We start from the raw sequence: 14305 nt of genomic DNA on the forward strand, positions 1-14305 counted from the left end.
GTGTGTGTGTGTCTGTCTGTCTGTCTGTCTGTCTGTCTGTCTGTCTGTGTGTGTGTGTGTGTGTGTGTGTCTGTCTGTCTGTCTGTGTGTGTGTGTGTGTGTGTGTCTGTCTGTCTGTCTGTCTGTGTGTGTGTGTGTGTGTGTGTGTGTGTGTGCGCTCAGTCACATGTTTCCACTCTCGTCTCTGTCTCAGGCGTTTCCACAGAAACTGAAGCTCTTGTATATTTTTAGAAGCCTTTTATTAAATTTTCTGGGTTGATTTATTTACTTTTTTCCTTCATGCTGGATCCAGAATCTGCAGCCGGTCAGCATGCCGCCGCTGTGCTCGCAGAACGACCAAACTTAGGCATCGCCTGCAAAACTCGCTCAGCTCAGTGTGTGAGAAATATGAGAGAAGGATGGAAATAGAAAGAGAGGTCAGGAGTGTTTTCTGTGACGCACAACTTAAAACAACATCCTAACATCATTTTTCAGGAAAAAAACCAAAGGTGAAATCTTTAAAATTTTACAATATGAAAAATAAAAAGGTGAATTTAACAACTGTTTACAGAGACGGCGTTGATCTTTAAACCCTTTTAGACACTTGGTTTTTGGTTTTCTGGCACATTTACAGGAACATCACAGAAAATCATTTAAAAAACACTTAAAGGCATTTCATGCTTTTGTATAATTTTATGTGTGTGTTGCTGCACAGCTGTCTTTCTGGGGACTTGTGTTTGGTTCAGTCTCTATGAGGACATTTCTGGAAGGCAGGGATATTTTTTGGAAAGTCAGAATTATTTTTTAACTTTTGCTTTATGGAGAAAGACAGTTGCATCGTCAAAAGTGGGCCCATTTCTGAGAGGAACATGTTTGTTTTTGTTTTTTTGCATAAAATGAGGCCATTTTCTTCGAAATTCCCAGGCAGGGCCACAGGCTGGTCCCAGTGAGGGTTGCTTCAGGAAAGCCATTCAGCATAAAATCTTTGCTGCTGCCCAGTTAGGACACTGGTTTGGAAAACGAGGGCATTAAGTGAGATCCTCACTTTGGGACAGACTTTTAACAGTCTGTTTGAAGGCTCCCACACTCGTTTCTGTCGCACACTGTTCAGGTCCTGTTAACAAAGCACCAAATCACAGCAGCAGTCGTCTCAAAGTGTTTTATATTGAAGGTAAAGGCCCTACAATATACAGAGGAAAGCCCCACGATCAGACGACTCCCTTTGAGCGAGCACTTGGTGACAGTGGGAAGGAAAAACTTCCATTAAGGTCTCAGGAAGGTCTTAAACTAATGAGAATCCCCACAAAGGCCCAAATACATTCCTGTGTGAGTGAAATCAGCTGATTTTATCTTAGAAAGAAGAACAAAACTCCAGATTCACTGAAAAAGAAAAGAAAAATAATTCTGTTCTGAATCTGAAAGGTCAGGGCGAAATGTCACGGGCTGCCTATCTGTACGGGGTCGTCACATTACCCATCTGCTGCGCGCTTTCAGACTCTGCAGGATGCTCCAGGCCGCCTCCTCGGACCCGAGAGGTTCTCATCAACGGGCAGGCGGTCAAGCTGAAATACTGCTTCACCTGCAAGATCTTCAGGCCGCCCCGAGCATCGCACTGCAGCCTGTGCGACAACTGTGTGGGTCAGTGCGTGTCTCCCTGTGTGTCACAGCCTTAGCTCAGTGCTAAAGCTGCTGGCTGTGCTGCTTGATTCCAGCTTTAAATTAAACATGAAATCAGACTTTCTGATGATTTTCCTCCCACAGAGCGCTTCGACCATCACTGTCCGTGGGTGGGGAACTGCGTCGGGCGGAGGAATTATCGCTTTTTCTACCTGTTTATCCTCTCCCTGTCCCTCCTCACTGTCTTCATCTTCGCCTTCGTCATCACACACGTCATCCTCAGTGAGTAACGGCACCGCCCCCGCACACATTTTCCTCTGTGGTCTCTACATCGACCGTAGTTCTGTTAGTTAGGTTAATGTTCTGCAGAGATTCGTGCATGTTTGCGCTCAGACGACATAAAAACTTTATTTATAGAAGCTCCTCTGATACTTTTTGGCAGGAAGTAAAAACTGAGAAAATATTTCAAAGAAAAAAGGAGAAGAAGCAGAAACATGGACAAAATAAAGACTCTGATCAAACCAAAGCAAAGTTCTTTTTAGAGACGATCCTGGTGACCAAGTGAAACCGAAGAAAACCATCAGACAGGAAAGTAATCATCATTCTCCACAGTAAATAAAATAAAATATCTGGGCACGCGGTTTTGTTGTTGTGCTGACGATGCAGAGCTATCAGGAAGTGTTCAGGAAGAGGTCAGTTGACCAGCGAGCGCTGTGTCTCTGCAACGGTTTCTAATCTGTGTAATGTAACTCACCCATCAGTGACCTTCAGCCCCACCCACTGTCCTGTGATTGACAGGCTGATCAATGCGAGTCAGACAGACTGGGCCAGTTTTTTATGCTCAGAAAGCTGCAGATCAAAGTCCTGTTGGAAGAAACTCACCAGCTGATTTAAACGTTTCCTCACTTTGACCCAAAGGTCGCTCTTCTCTTTGCCGTCTCTGTTTCTGGCTCGTATAGACTCAAACAGTCTGAATAGGTTCAGTCGTCTCATCATAGGTTCATTCTCGTTGGTCCCTCTTGTCTCACTCCGGGTCCTCAGGTTAGTGCCAGTCTTTGTTTGGTCGTGACTTTGATTCTGGCCTTGCAGGAGTTCTCGGACTTGTTTCAGTGTTGTGGGTCTCGTGTTGGTTTTGTGAGTCTTTAAATTAAGATTAGTCCAGATCTTAATTGTGATTTTCCTTGTTTGAATCTTGCCTGGTGGTCTTTTTGCTGTGGGTGTTTCTCAGGCTAAGCTTCATCCCTGTTTGACGACAAAGATGTTTGATTGTGAAACCATGTTTGTGGAATTCTCTTCTTTCCTGTTTTTGTGGAAATCCACATAAACTGGTTGCTGCCTGGGAGGAACTGTAGCACAGATCATTGACTTTGTGTTTCTGGATCTAAAGGCGCCTGCTGATTTCTCTCTGTCTCTGACCTAATTTTGCACTTAGGCTGCGGATGTTTTTTTCCTGCCCTGCAGGTCCAAAGCGTCAGGAACCCGAAGCCTCGAGCTGCCGCTGTCTGAAACTAATGACTGGCAGACTGGCTGAGATGAAGACGCAGCTTCCTCTGAGGGCTGCGCCGCTGGTTTTCTGTTTTTGGCTGTTGTGACTTTGATATAAATGCAGGGAGCTGTGACATCAGCCATCTGTTTTCAGCAGTTTACATCTTTAAGATGACGACCGAATAAGCAGTTGTTGCCTATCCTCACTGACGCACCCAAACATAAATGCACTATACACAGGAAAACAGAGGGTTGGTTGACACCAAGGCAGAGGAAGATCCGCAGCAGCAACTGAGCCCAGAAATGTATTCATGTGGACGTAGAAAATAAAGACACGTAGATGTTTCTACCTGGTCACATTGAAACAGAGCATTCAGTCGGGCTCTGTTTCAGATTGGATGCTGTAATGTTCTTTATAATGAGAGCAAGACTGTAGGCAGTGAGAACTGAACACTTCAGCCCAGATGATGGTTTTCTCTCTCTGTGTTCTGCAGGATCGAACCAGACGGGTTTCCTGGGCGCGCTCAAAGACAGCCCAGCCAGATATCCTTCCCCATGGACAGTTTCAGCTCCTTTTTATTCTGAAAACAACTTTCAATTATTCACATGCAAAATATTCCTCCTTCTTCTTTTACTCCATCTTGGTGCAGCCCTTCAGACCATCCTCTGTCTGAAACAAGCTGTTGTAGCTCCTCCCCCTGACAGCCCACTCTCTACTAGCCTCTGGAAGCCTGTTGAGGGGCAGCACTCCGTGCTTTTCCATTGTAAGTGTGTAAGGAGCTGATGGAGGATACATTCAGATATTTTCATAGAAAATAAAAACAGGTTCCATTTGAAGACTGTGAACTTAAACATGCCTCGTAGGAAGGTTTGGACGCACTCGTACTCTTTAGTCATTTTACATTTTCCATAAATGATTGCAAGCATTTAGTTTTGGTTCTGTAATATCAGCACAGTCATGGCCACGTTCACCTCCTCAAGCTTCTACAGTCTGATTCATTTGGTGCGCAGCCATAAAGACACCAGCCGGTCCTCCATCACTGACGTGCATTACATTTAACATCAGGTTAGTTTGTGTTTCTTACAGTAATTGTTCTTCCGGCTTCTCAGTTGTGATTTTTCCAGTTTTTTTGGAGAAATAAAGAGTAGAGTCTGCCTGCAGCCGCCACAGAAAATCAAACCCGGGCGTTAATTACCCCTCATACGGCTTCCTTCCAAAATCAATCCGTCTGTTGCTGTCACCATCAGCTGTGACCACTGGTCAATATGTCCCACAATGTACTGCCAAGGTCAAATTCGCTGACCCTGTCACACCAGAAACAGTAAATCTTCTGTTTCTGCCATTTTCAGTTTTTACTGCAAATAAAATCACTTCAGTTCGTTAATGCAGACGCACAGAAATCCTCCCGTAGCTCCACTTTATCCCCCATCCAAAGACCCGAGTCAGTCCTTGACCCTGCTCTGCACCGTCCTGGAGGTGGTGGTGTGTTTCTTCTCCATTTGGTCCATTGTCGGCCTGTCAGGCTTCCACACCTACCTGATCAGCTCCAACCAGACCACCAACGAGGACGTGAGTATACCTGAGGTTCGAGGACCTAAACGTGAAAAGGGCCTGCAATGTTTCTGATACTCTTGTCTGGTCCAGATTAAAGGGTCCTGGTCCACCAAACGAGGGAAGGATAACTACAACCCGTACAGCTACGGGAACATCCTGACCAACTGCTGTGCTGCCCTCTGTGGACCTCTACCTCCCAGGTCAGTAACCAGCTCTAAAAACAGGACTAGACTCTGTGCTTATAATCAGGACTAAAACCAGGAATACAGAGAGTTATGTGCAGGGCTAAAGGAGATTAAATGAAGAATTGAGAGTAGGAGTAACTCTGGGCTGCTCTGAGGTGAAACTGATCAAAGTCTGAAATCCAGCATGAGCTCTGCACTGATCACTGAAGGTGTTACTAAAATCAGGACCGACTGATAGTTTTCAGGAATACATGAAATGAATCCCGGTCTAAGAAGGATTAAATAGATCAGGATTATAAAAGACTTAAGTGCACTGACATTAGTCCTAAAACAGGGCTCAAATTTAGACTACAGTTAGGACTAAAAACAGGATTAACATTTGAACTAAAATCAGCACTGAAACCATGACTAAATTAAGCACCAAGCTTAGAACTAAAGTCAGGACTAAAGAGAGTTCTTCAGGACTTTACTTTGAGCTAAAATTGGGAATAAAAAATCTGGAGTACTTTGCATTGTATTTAGAAATGACCTGTAATCACTGTAATCTGTGCTTAAAGCTGAACTGAGGTCAGGATTGAAATGACTTCAGTAATAAACTAACAGCCGTGTTGTTGGATTCGATGGCTGGAGCTTTGCAGCCTCAGTTGTTTGTTCCTGGAAGTCGGAGCTCCAAGAAACAAACAAGCTTTTCTTTCTTGGTTTACGCCTGAAAACTTTGCCTTGCTGCTCCTGCTGAAGCTGCTGATGTTTCGCTCTGCTGGTCTCTGAACATAAAGGTGCTTCAGGCGGTCTCTCTTCTTCCCCCTCCTCTCCGCAGACGCCAAGTTTCTGTGTTTAACGAGGACAGTCTTCAGCTGAGACCTTGCACAGAGTAATTACAGCCCTCACGGCTTCCCGTCTCTCAGCTGACTGTCGGCTCGTCTTCTGCACAGAATTAATCAAAAGAACGATCAGAGCGGCCGAGCGATGGCTCTCCTTCATCGTTACCGCCTCCTCGCCGCTTCCATGAGCTCCTATGTTTCCATCCCACCTGCCGTATATCATCATTACAGCGGGAGACCTGGGCTGGGACTCTGCGACACGCTGCTGATACTTTTTATCGGTTTGTCAAAGCAGCTGATCGATGACGTCTTGCTCAGCACAAAGTTAAGCTTTTATGGGCGGAGCTTTGGTTTCTAACTAAGCGCAGGAACAGACACAGACCCAGTGCTTTTAATTATCTGATATATATACTGCATACTCGCCTTCTTTTATTCTCTGTGCTGTTGATCATTTCACCTCTGGTCAATGAGCTTCTATTGACTTCAGGGCTAACATCAGGTCTGTCTGCTGTGAATTTAAAGCTAAACAATCAAAAAACAGGATTAAGAGATTAAATAATCTGAACAGAATCAAACTGATTCCGGACTAAAGTTGGAACTAAAAGTAGAAATCATTTAACATTAGCTCAGGACTGCATTCATCACTGAAGCTAAAGCCAAACAGAATAAACTAATCAGGGTTACAGTCAGGAATGCTAGTACCTGACTTCAGCACTTAGCAGGACTAAGATCTGATTTGTGGTCTAAATGAAATAAATGAACCGGTGAAATCAGGACTAAGTCAGGCCTGCAGAGCACTCTTCAGAGAATTTTTGCAGTAAGCCCCAAAAGACACGACGGTTAGCACTAAAATCACTCATCCTTTGAACAGGATTGCATTAATATCCTAATTCAGGACTAATCCATACAGAGAGCAGCAAACAGTTAGTCCAACACAGAATTAGATAAAAGAAAAAAATTAAGCCGAGCAGCAGAAAGTATCTGTGTGCAGCTTGAGTGATCAGATCCCTGCAATGTGCACGGACTGTAAATTTCATTCTTCAGGAGCTCTCAAAGGAAACGTCGATCGGCCGGCCAGAAGCTTTTCTTGTCTCTCAGTCGCTCTGTGATCCGGCTGCTTTTAAAAAAATGACTGTTTGTTTTTGCAAATGAAATTTCTCTTTTTGTTGTCGTTAATCTTTGTGAATGTTTTTGAAATTATCTCCAGGAAAAATGTTTTGTAATATTTTCACATTTTTTCAGGTTTTTCAGGTTTGCTCACTGAAGGACGCCTCTTATTTACTAAACATCGTTTATTGAATGAATCCAACTGAAAAGAGTCTCGAGTGTTTTAAACAGTCAGTGAAGAATGTTGTGTAGAGAAGTGTTGGTGTTTGCAGCCCGGTGCCTCTGTGGAGATTCAGTTAAAGAGAAAACTGTGAAAAGAAAACAGTGACGAAGGGTTTTCCTCTGTGTCCGTGTTGTTTCGTCCTCTGAGGTCACAGACGGAGGAGACGAGGCTCTGATGATGCGTCCAGACGGGTCAGCAGGAGCTCTCTGACGAGGCACCAGCTTTAATATTAATATTAATAATGATGATGATGTGTAACAGCGAGCTGCCTCTGGGAGGATATGCAAGGAGGATTTTCAAAGTAAAAGGATGATGAGCATATGGAGCCTCATTATACAGTCTGCTTGTTTACTCATGGCTGGCTGCTCGCAGCGTTTGAACATGTCGACTCCACCTGCTTACAGGGCGACAGGTGGCGGCGTCCATCTGCATGCTCACAAACACAAAAACACACGTTTCAGGTCAAACTCACTTTTCCTGCAGCCACAGACTGATTTATTTAGCTGAATCTCCCAGATCGAGGTCGCCTGGATGATGTTGGACCGGGTGTTTGACCCAACGTCTCTCAACTTCATGTTCTAGCCTAGGCTCCCCCACCCCCCCAGAGACAGGATATTACTTGATCCTGAAGCCAGTTTTGGCCCCCAGGAGGGCGGGGATGTGCATTTCTGGCCAGGCTGAACTGATCCCCTGGTCTCTTTACTGGTTTTGATTTCCTCAGAATGTGATTGTTTGTGATTCTTCTTTATCAGTCTGATTGACAGGAGAGGTCTGATCCAGTCCGGCACGCCGCAGACCGTCTCCCAGTCCAATGGCACCAGCAACAGCAGCTATGCCTCCACTCAGCTCCACAGCAACATGGTAGGTGAAGGACGCCGTCATACTGCCCGTTACTGATGCGTCACAGAGAAAAATCATCATAAGGATCTGAAACGCACGTATTCAAAACTGTTTGAATGTAGATTTTTGTTTTTCTTTACGTTTCTTGGGTGTAGAAAAGAAGCTAAAGCTGTTTGGCTGGTGTAACATAAAACAAACTGATAATAAAAGGTTAAAGGGGATAAAAATAAGTAAAAAACAGTAAAATGTGACTTTATTTTAATTATTTTAATTATTATACAGCACATGTTAAACTTCCAAAATTGATCAGAATGAACTGATCAGAATGACGTAAACATCGAAAGAGTAAAAACCTCTGATTGTTCATTTAAAGATGGCCTGGCTTAAAGCTGCATTCTTTCTTGGGTCCAGCAGGGGGCTCATCCCTGATGATGCGCTGGTTTCGGTCTTTTCACTCATCCTGGAAACTTGAGCAGCTTTTGTGGCCATTCAGGTGAATGTGTTGTAAATAAAGTTTTATGGTGTTGAATGTCTCTCAGTGTGATCAGGATCAGTGCATCCAGAGCACTAAGTTTGTGCTGCAGGCTGCCACCACGCCTCTGCTGCACAGCGACCCCGTCGTGCTGGCCCCGCTGCCAGGTAAGACCACCACTCTGGGGGGCCCCTGCGCCTACCTGGCCCCTGCCCAGCCGTCCCTGCCATCCTGCGGAGGCGATGTCCTGACGCTGAGGGACGCCGCTGTCGACTCCCGCTGTCACCACCACCTGCACCTCCATCACCACCATCACCACCACCACTTTGTGAGTCCGGAGGAGACGCCATGTGCCACGCCACAGGGTGCCCTGCCCTGCCCCGCCCACCTGCACCTCCACCACCAACCCCACCCTGCCATCCCCTCCCCCGTTGCCCTGTACGACCCTGCCAGTCAGGACGCTCTACACGAGGACTCGGTCAGGGGGCTAGTGAAGCTCAGCTCCGTCTGAATGTGACGTCCGTTGGACAGATTTTTACTGTCTATGGTAAAAAAACTTAACAAATAAAACAAACTGTTTCCAAATCGTGATGATAAAAACGAACACACCTCAGTAAAACATCTGATCACAAACTCAGCTGATGGGCTGGTGTCTCGGGTGAAGATTGTCCTCAGAGTGAAGACTTGTCTCCAGACGCCAGAGAAACGCTGACACTTTCTCCCTTTTAGACTTTTTGTCTTTGACGCTTCTCGATTTCACATTTTTTGTGACTTTGTTTGGCAGCTTTTAGAAAGTCCACCTGTTCTGCCCCGTTTGTCCTGTATTAAATATTACTTTAGTAAACTCAAGACACTTTCGCACAAAAGCACCTTTTCTGTTTGGACTTCTGTCTGAGGACCAAAGCTGGACTTGGTCCTCGTCCACTTTCCGTTCGTGTTTCATCCTTCGACCAACCTTCATTCTTTGAATTCCTGCTAAAAACATTGAATCCAGAATAAGCTACTTTAATGCCAAACGTTCAGCTGCAGCAGCAGCAGGACCAAAACTACAAACTCTGACTTTTTATTTTATTACATATAATAAATAATATTTGATTGTTTTTTGATTCTGATGGTAACTGATTGGTGTTCTGAGACCAGCATTTGCCTCAGCCAATCAATGTTTGTGATACAATGTCAACAAATAAAAAACAAAAAGCCAATTCAAAGATCAGTTTGAGCTGCATGATGATATTCAAATGTCTTCACGTCATCATGTTTCTGAGTCAGAGGAAAACTGAAGGTTTAGTGTTTGGTTTAAATGATGGACGAATCCATCATGCGTGTTTTTCCTGAGTACACATTCATGCGTTAGGATGCCCAGATGCACCACAGCAACGTGGAGTCTTCATGTAGGCGTCTGTGTGGTGCTGCATGGATGAGTTAACAAATTCCATTAACCTCCAATTAAAAGCTATACTCAGATGTAGGGATGGGTATCGTTTAGGTTTTATCCGATACCGGTGCCAAACCGGTACTTTTGAAACGGTGCCAGTGCTCAAACGGTGCTCAAACCGGTACTTAAAGAATGGAGAACACAAAATTGGTCCAAAAACCTCTCATGTTCAGCTGTTTATTTTGTAAAAAGATAACAATGTTAGCCTTTTCTGCAGCTATAGGGCATATATGGTATCACTCTTGGCTGGAAGCAGTGCTTAAATAATGGAAAAAACACAAACTTTGTCCAAAGACCTCTCATGTTTAACTGTTTCCCACTTTTGCTTTGGTCATTTTAGCCTTTTTGGCCAGGGTGAAGGGAGAATCTGCCATCAAACAAGAAGACAGCCACGTAACTATGACGGTGTTTGCTAGTTCACCTTACATGCATTAATGTAATAACGTGGTTAGCCTACTCAACGTAAATTACACACGGACAACATTAAGCTACTCACGCAGAGAAGAACGGCTGCTGCCATCATCATCCGTCATCATTTCTGCTACACTGGCAGGGCTAGGGGCCAGGACTCTCCTCTTCGTGTTTTTGGGGGATGTTGCTAACTCCAGGTCTGATAACAGGCACCACACCCGCAGTAGATGCGCTCGGTGTGAGGTCTCGCAGCAAGCTATCAAATACGGCGCATTTTTCGGCTTTTAAAAAAAAACGCTATGCGTCGCCAGGTGTTTCATCGGATTTGAGGTGTTACCTCCTTTGACAGTATCACAGTATCACCTTAAAGCACTTGTTGCAGGCTGCTGAGTTTGCATCTTTTGCTGTGAAGTGCAGCCAGACTTTTGACCGCTTCGCTTTGGGCATTTTTAATCTGTAGCTCTGCTCTAAAAGAACGTACGTACCTGGACCCGCCTACTATCCTCGGAAACGTAAAATGATTGGCTAGAATTCAAAGTGTATCACAGCTCAGGAAAAAAAAGCACCGAAATAAAGCACCGAAATGTGCGCTGCTTTTCGGTCTGGTTACTACCGTTTATGACAGAACTGGTGCCATCATGGCACCGGATACCAGTACCCATCCCTACTCAGATGTTTATCACATGACAAGTAAATGGTACAAATGAACGAGCTAAGAAGCCACAAAGACGATCCTCAGCAGCTTTTTATAACAGGGGTGTTGTCATGAACACTGACTGGCTGAGGCAGATGTTGTCCTACCATATAGATGTTTATTTCTGAGGATAAGAAATTTCTGGAAAACTTGTGCAGATCTGAGTGGAGGGAAGCAACAACACTGCCAGACGTTCAGCCGAGGATTGCAGGTGCTTTTTGGATATCCCTGCGTTTAAAGTTGCTTCGTTTTTAGGCGAATAAATGGCCAGTATGACTTTATATGTTGTGTTGAAGAGATGTAAACTCAAGCTGAACGCTAGCTGGGCTGGGTGTTAACGTAATACCAGCTCTTACCACATGATGGTGCAGTCCCTGAGGGAAACCTTTAATTAACCTAGTAAGTCGTTAAGAACAATTTTATTTAAAATGACGACCAAAGTAAAAGGTCAAGTCTGTGAGAAAATGGGGATACAGCTAAAAACACACCTGCTGGTAAAACGCTGCCCCCTGGTGGTGAAAGCTTTTGGGGATAATGACAAAAAGCACCTTTAAATCATTGGGAAAACTTTGCTTGTGGTGTGGAGTGACAACGAACCAAACCTGTCTTTTATTTATACAACATAAACCACCCAATAAAACAAGTTTACACTCAGTTCATTTTCACACTTTTCCAAAGCTGTAGAACCAAAATAATCACCAAATGGTCCTATAATAAAATCATCAAATGAATTTAAAATCACATACACATAAAAAAAAGCCAGACTCTCAGTGTTGGACCTCCTCCTGACCTCCTCATACACGCTGACCATGATGTGGAGCCATCTCTCCATCATACCTGTCCCTCTGATCTTCATACCTCAGCCTTTCCTCCTGTTCCCCTACGTTAAGAACGGCTTCCTGACAGGCGTCCTTCCACTGAGATAATTTCTGAAGAGGCTTCGGTGAGCAGTGGATGATCAGCTGAAGGTTCAGATCATTTCTCGGGTCCTGTTTCAGGTCTTTTTTTTTTCCTGTTTCAGTAGTTTTTAAGGTCAGGACTTTCAGATACTGTTTATCAGTTATGCACAATCTTGCACTTAAGTCGTCATCATCCATCACTAATTAAAAAGCAACAAGAGAACAGATCTGATAAAGGACTTGTGCAAAAATATCAATCACAAAAGCGTGACAACTTCTCTGACTGATCTCAGTCTACCAGGTGAGGGTGCTCTTTATTCTACAAAACAGATGATTAAAGATACGTTTTTGGACAATGAGAAACAGTTTTTAAACTTTGCCTCTGTTCACCTCCATAGTCGATTTTAAATAAAACTAAAATGATGCAATGAAAATGAAGACAGCTTTAAATTAAGGGGTTTAACAAAAGTATTACATTAGCTATTTTGGAATTTTAGCCATTTTTATTCATGGTCCCCATTTTCAGAACTTTCCATAAAAGTAATTGAACAGTTGGTTGGTGAGGACACCTTCAGAGTCTTCATCAGCAGGGGGAGAAATGGACTCACTGATGATCGCCATGTTGGGTGGCCCTCACAGACTTTGTGATGTTCTCACTCCTCTCCTTTGAGAAAGTTTTTTTGTTTCATGTTCAGATCTTATTTCAGGACAAAATGTATATCACTGTTGTGTTAGAACAGCGGTCCCCAACCCCCGGGCCTCGGACCGGTACCGGTCCGTGAGTCGTTTGGTACCGTGCCGCGAGAGTTGAGGCTCAGGTGTGAAATGTATGGTTTTCAGGGTTTTTGTCGGTTTTCAGCGTTATTTTGTTATCGTTTTTATCGTTTACTCGGTTTTCCTGGGTCTTTCCTCGTGTGTTATGAATAAATCGTTTATTCAGTACCGGTACTAGTTTTATTTTGTTGTATTTATCCGCAACACCTTAAAGGCCGGTCCGTGAAAATAATGTCGGGCATAAATCAGTCCGTGGCGCAAAAAAGGTTGGGGACTGCTGTGTTAGAAGACAAATCCAGATAACTGTAGATTATTTATTGGCTGGAATCAAACAGTTTGAAGAATAGCTAATGTTTTATTGATTTCTTTAGAAAGAAAACTGTTTGAAAAACATCATCTCACTATTAAATTTATACGCAATAAGATGACATCAATGTTTGTTAGTTGTGTTGTTAGTTGTAATGTGTCTTGTCAGTTTATTACATTCTTCCTAATATACAGTGTTTCGCTAACATGGTTCCAAGATTCTGTCAGTGTTTCTGTGACTGTCTGGCTGCTTTCCATCCTACTGAACATATGAAGGAAATATAGATGACTGACTGTATAGCAGCAGCCTTCAGATGAGTCACTCGATAATTGATTGACAGGAAATTAATCCTAATTATTCAGATTACAGGTTGTATTTTGTGCTTCACACAGGCTGTGTGCTGGCAGGGTTTAATGGATTTATTTGTTGTTGATGATACTAAACTGAATATTTTCATAATGATGACTCTGAATTCAGCTGCTGGAACCTCTAACTGATATTTGATAGGAAAACATTCAGTATAGAAGAAAACCAGAAGCCAGAATACTTGGTGTGAAGGTTTAACACTGCTGATCCTTTTGAATTGACTGAATATTAATGGACTGACGTTTCCAGTGACAGTGACTCAGTGTGTGTCCATGAATGCATCATGTATGCTGCAGTTTCATGGCTCCATCTAATGGACTGATAGTAGAAGTAGAGCAGCTGAAATAAATAAGATAATGATAGAAGCCAGGATGACAGGAAAAGAACAAAACACTGTCAGAGAAGACTGGAAACAAGCACTAAAGACTCCAAATTCATCCATGTATAAAATTTCAATATATACAAAAATTGTTTTTACCCAGACGGAATCACAGCTACAAGATGATCCTGGTATAAAATGTAGGTAAAAAGTATTTCCTTCATATGTTCTAACCTATTCTGAGCAGCAAGCCAAGATGAGTCCTGAAAGTTTGCCCAAAACACACTTTTTGAAGTTTGAAGTCCAGTGAATTATAAGATACAGATTCAACATCCAGAGTACTGGTGCTTGTTTCTGTTCCTCTGCATCACTGACATTAAGCTGGTGTAGTTTATTCACCTCCCTATCCCTGGCCACCTCCTCCAGCTTATACACCTCCTACACTAGGAGGAGTAACGGCTCTACTCTGAGGGAGAGGCCAGCCATCCTTCAGAGAAAGCTCATTTCTACAGTATGTATCCACAATCTCGTTCCAGTCACTACCCAAAGCTCGTGACCATAGGTGAGGGTAGGGACATAGATCGACCGGTAAATTGCACGCTTCACTTTTACACTCAACTCTCTCTTCACCACAACGGACCAATACAGCGTCCGCATCACTACAGCTGCAGCACCAATCCATCTGGCTCCCACCTTTACTCGCATCTTCAACAGATCCCTGGAGCTGTGTGAAGTTCCCTCCTGCTTCAAACGCTCCACCATCATCCCTGTTCCCAAGAAACCCACCATCACAGGACTGAATGACTACAGACCTGT

General features: G+C 43.7%; 1 protein-coding gene across 2 annotated transcripts in view; it reads left to right on the forward strand.

The window, feature by feature from the left end:
• Positions 1–9133, forward strand: part of zdhhc14 (zDHHC palmitoyltransferase 14) — a 16146-nt gene extending 7013 nt beyond the window's left edge. The window contains exons 3-9 of one of the 2 annotated variants that reach the window (XM_005732790.1): positions 1474–1617; positions 1741–1878; positions 3576–3624; positions 4549–4651; positions 4727–4836; positions 7725–7833; positions 8352–9133. In XM_005732790.1, coding sequence (XP_005732847.1) covers positions 1474–1617; positions 1741–1878; positions 3576–3624; positions 4549–4651; positions 4727–4836; positions 7725–7833; positions 8352–8795 — 1097 coding nt within the window. In that variant the 3' untranslated portion in view covers positions 8796–9133. Of the gene's footprint in view, positions 1–1473; positions 1618–1740; positions 1879–3575; positions 3625–4548; positions 4652–4726; positions 4837–7724; positions 7834–8223 lie in introns of both variants that reach the window. The other variant, XM_005732791.2, reaches the window with a different exon arrangement.
• The last annotated feature ends 5172 nt before the right edge of the window (positions 9134–14305 follow it).

This window comes from Pundamilia nyererei, unplaced genomic scaffold, assembly GCF_000239375.1.
Source record: "Pundamilia nyererei isolate P.nyererei 1_Seehausen unplaced genomic scaffold, PunNye1.0 scaffold00048, whole genome shotgun sequence".
In the NCBI taxonomy this organism is placed as follows: Eukaryota; Metazoa; Chordata; class Actinopteri; order Cichliformes; family Cichlidae; genus Pundamilia; species Pundamilia nyererei.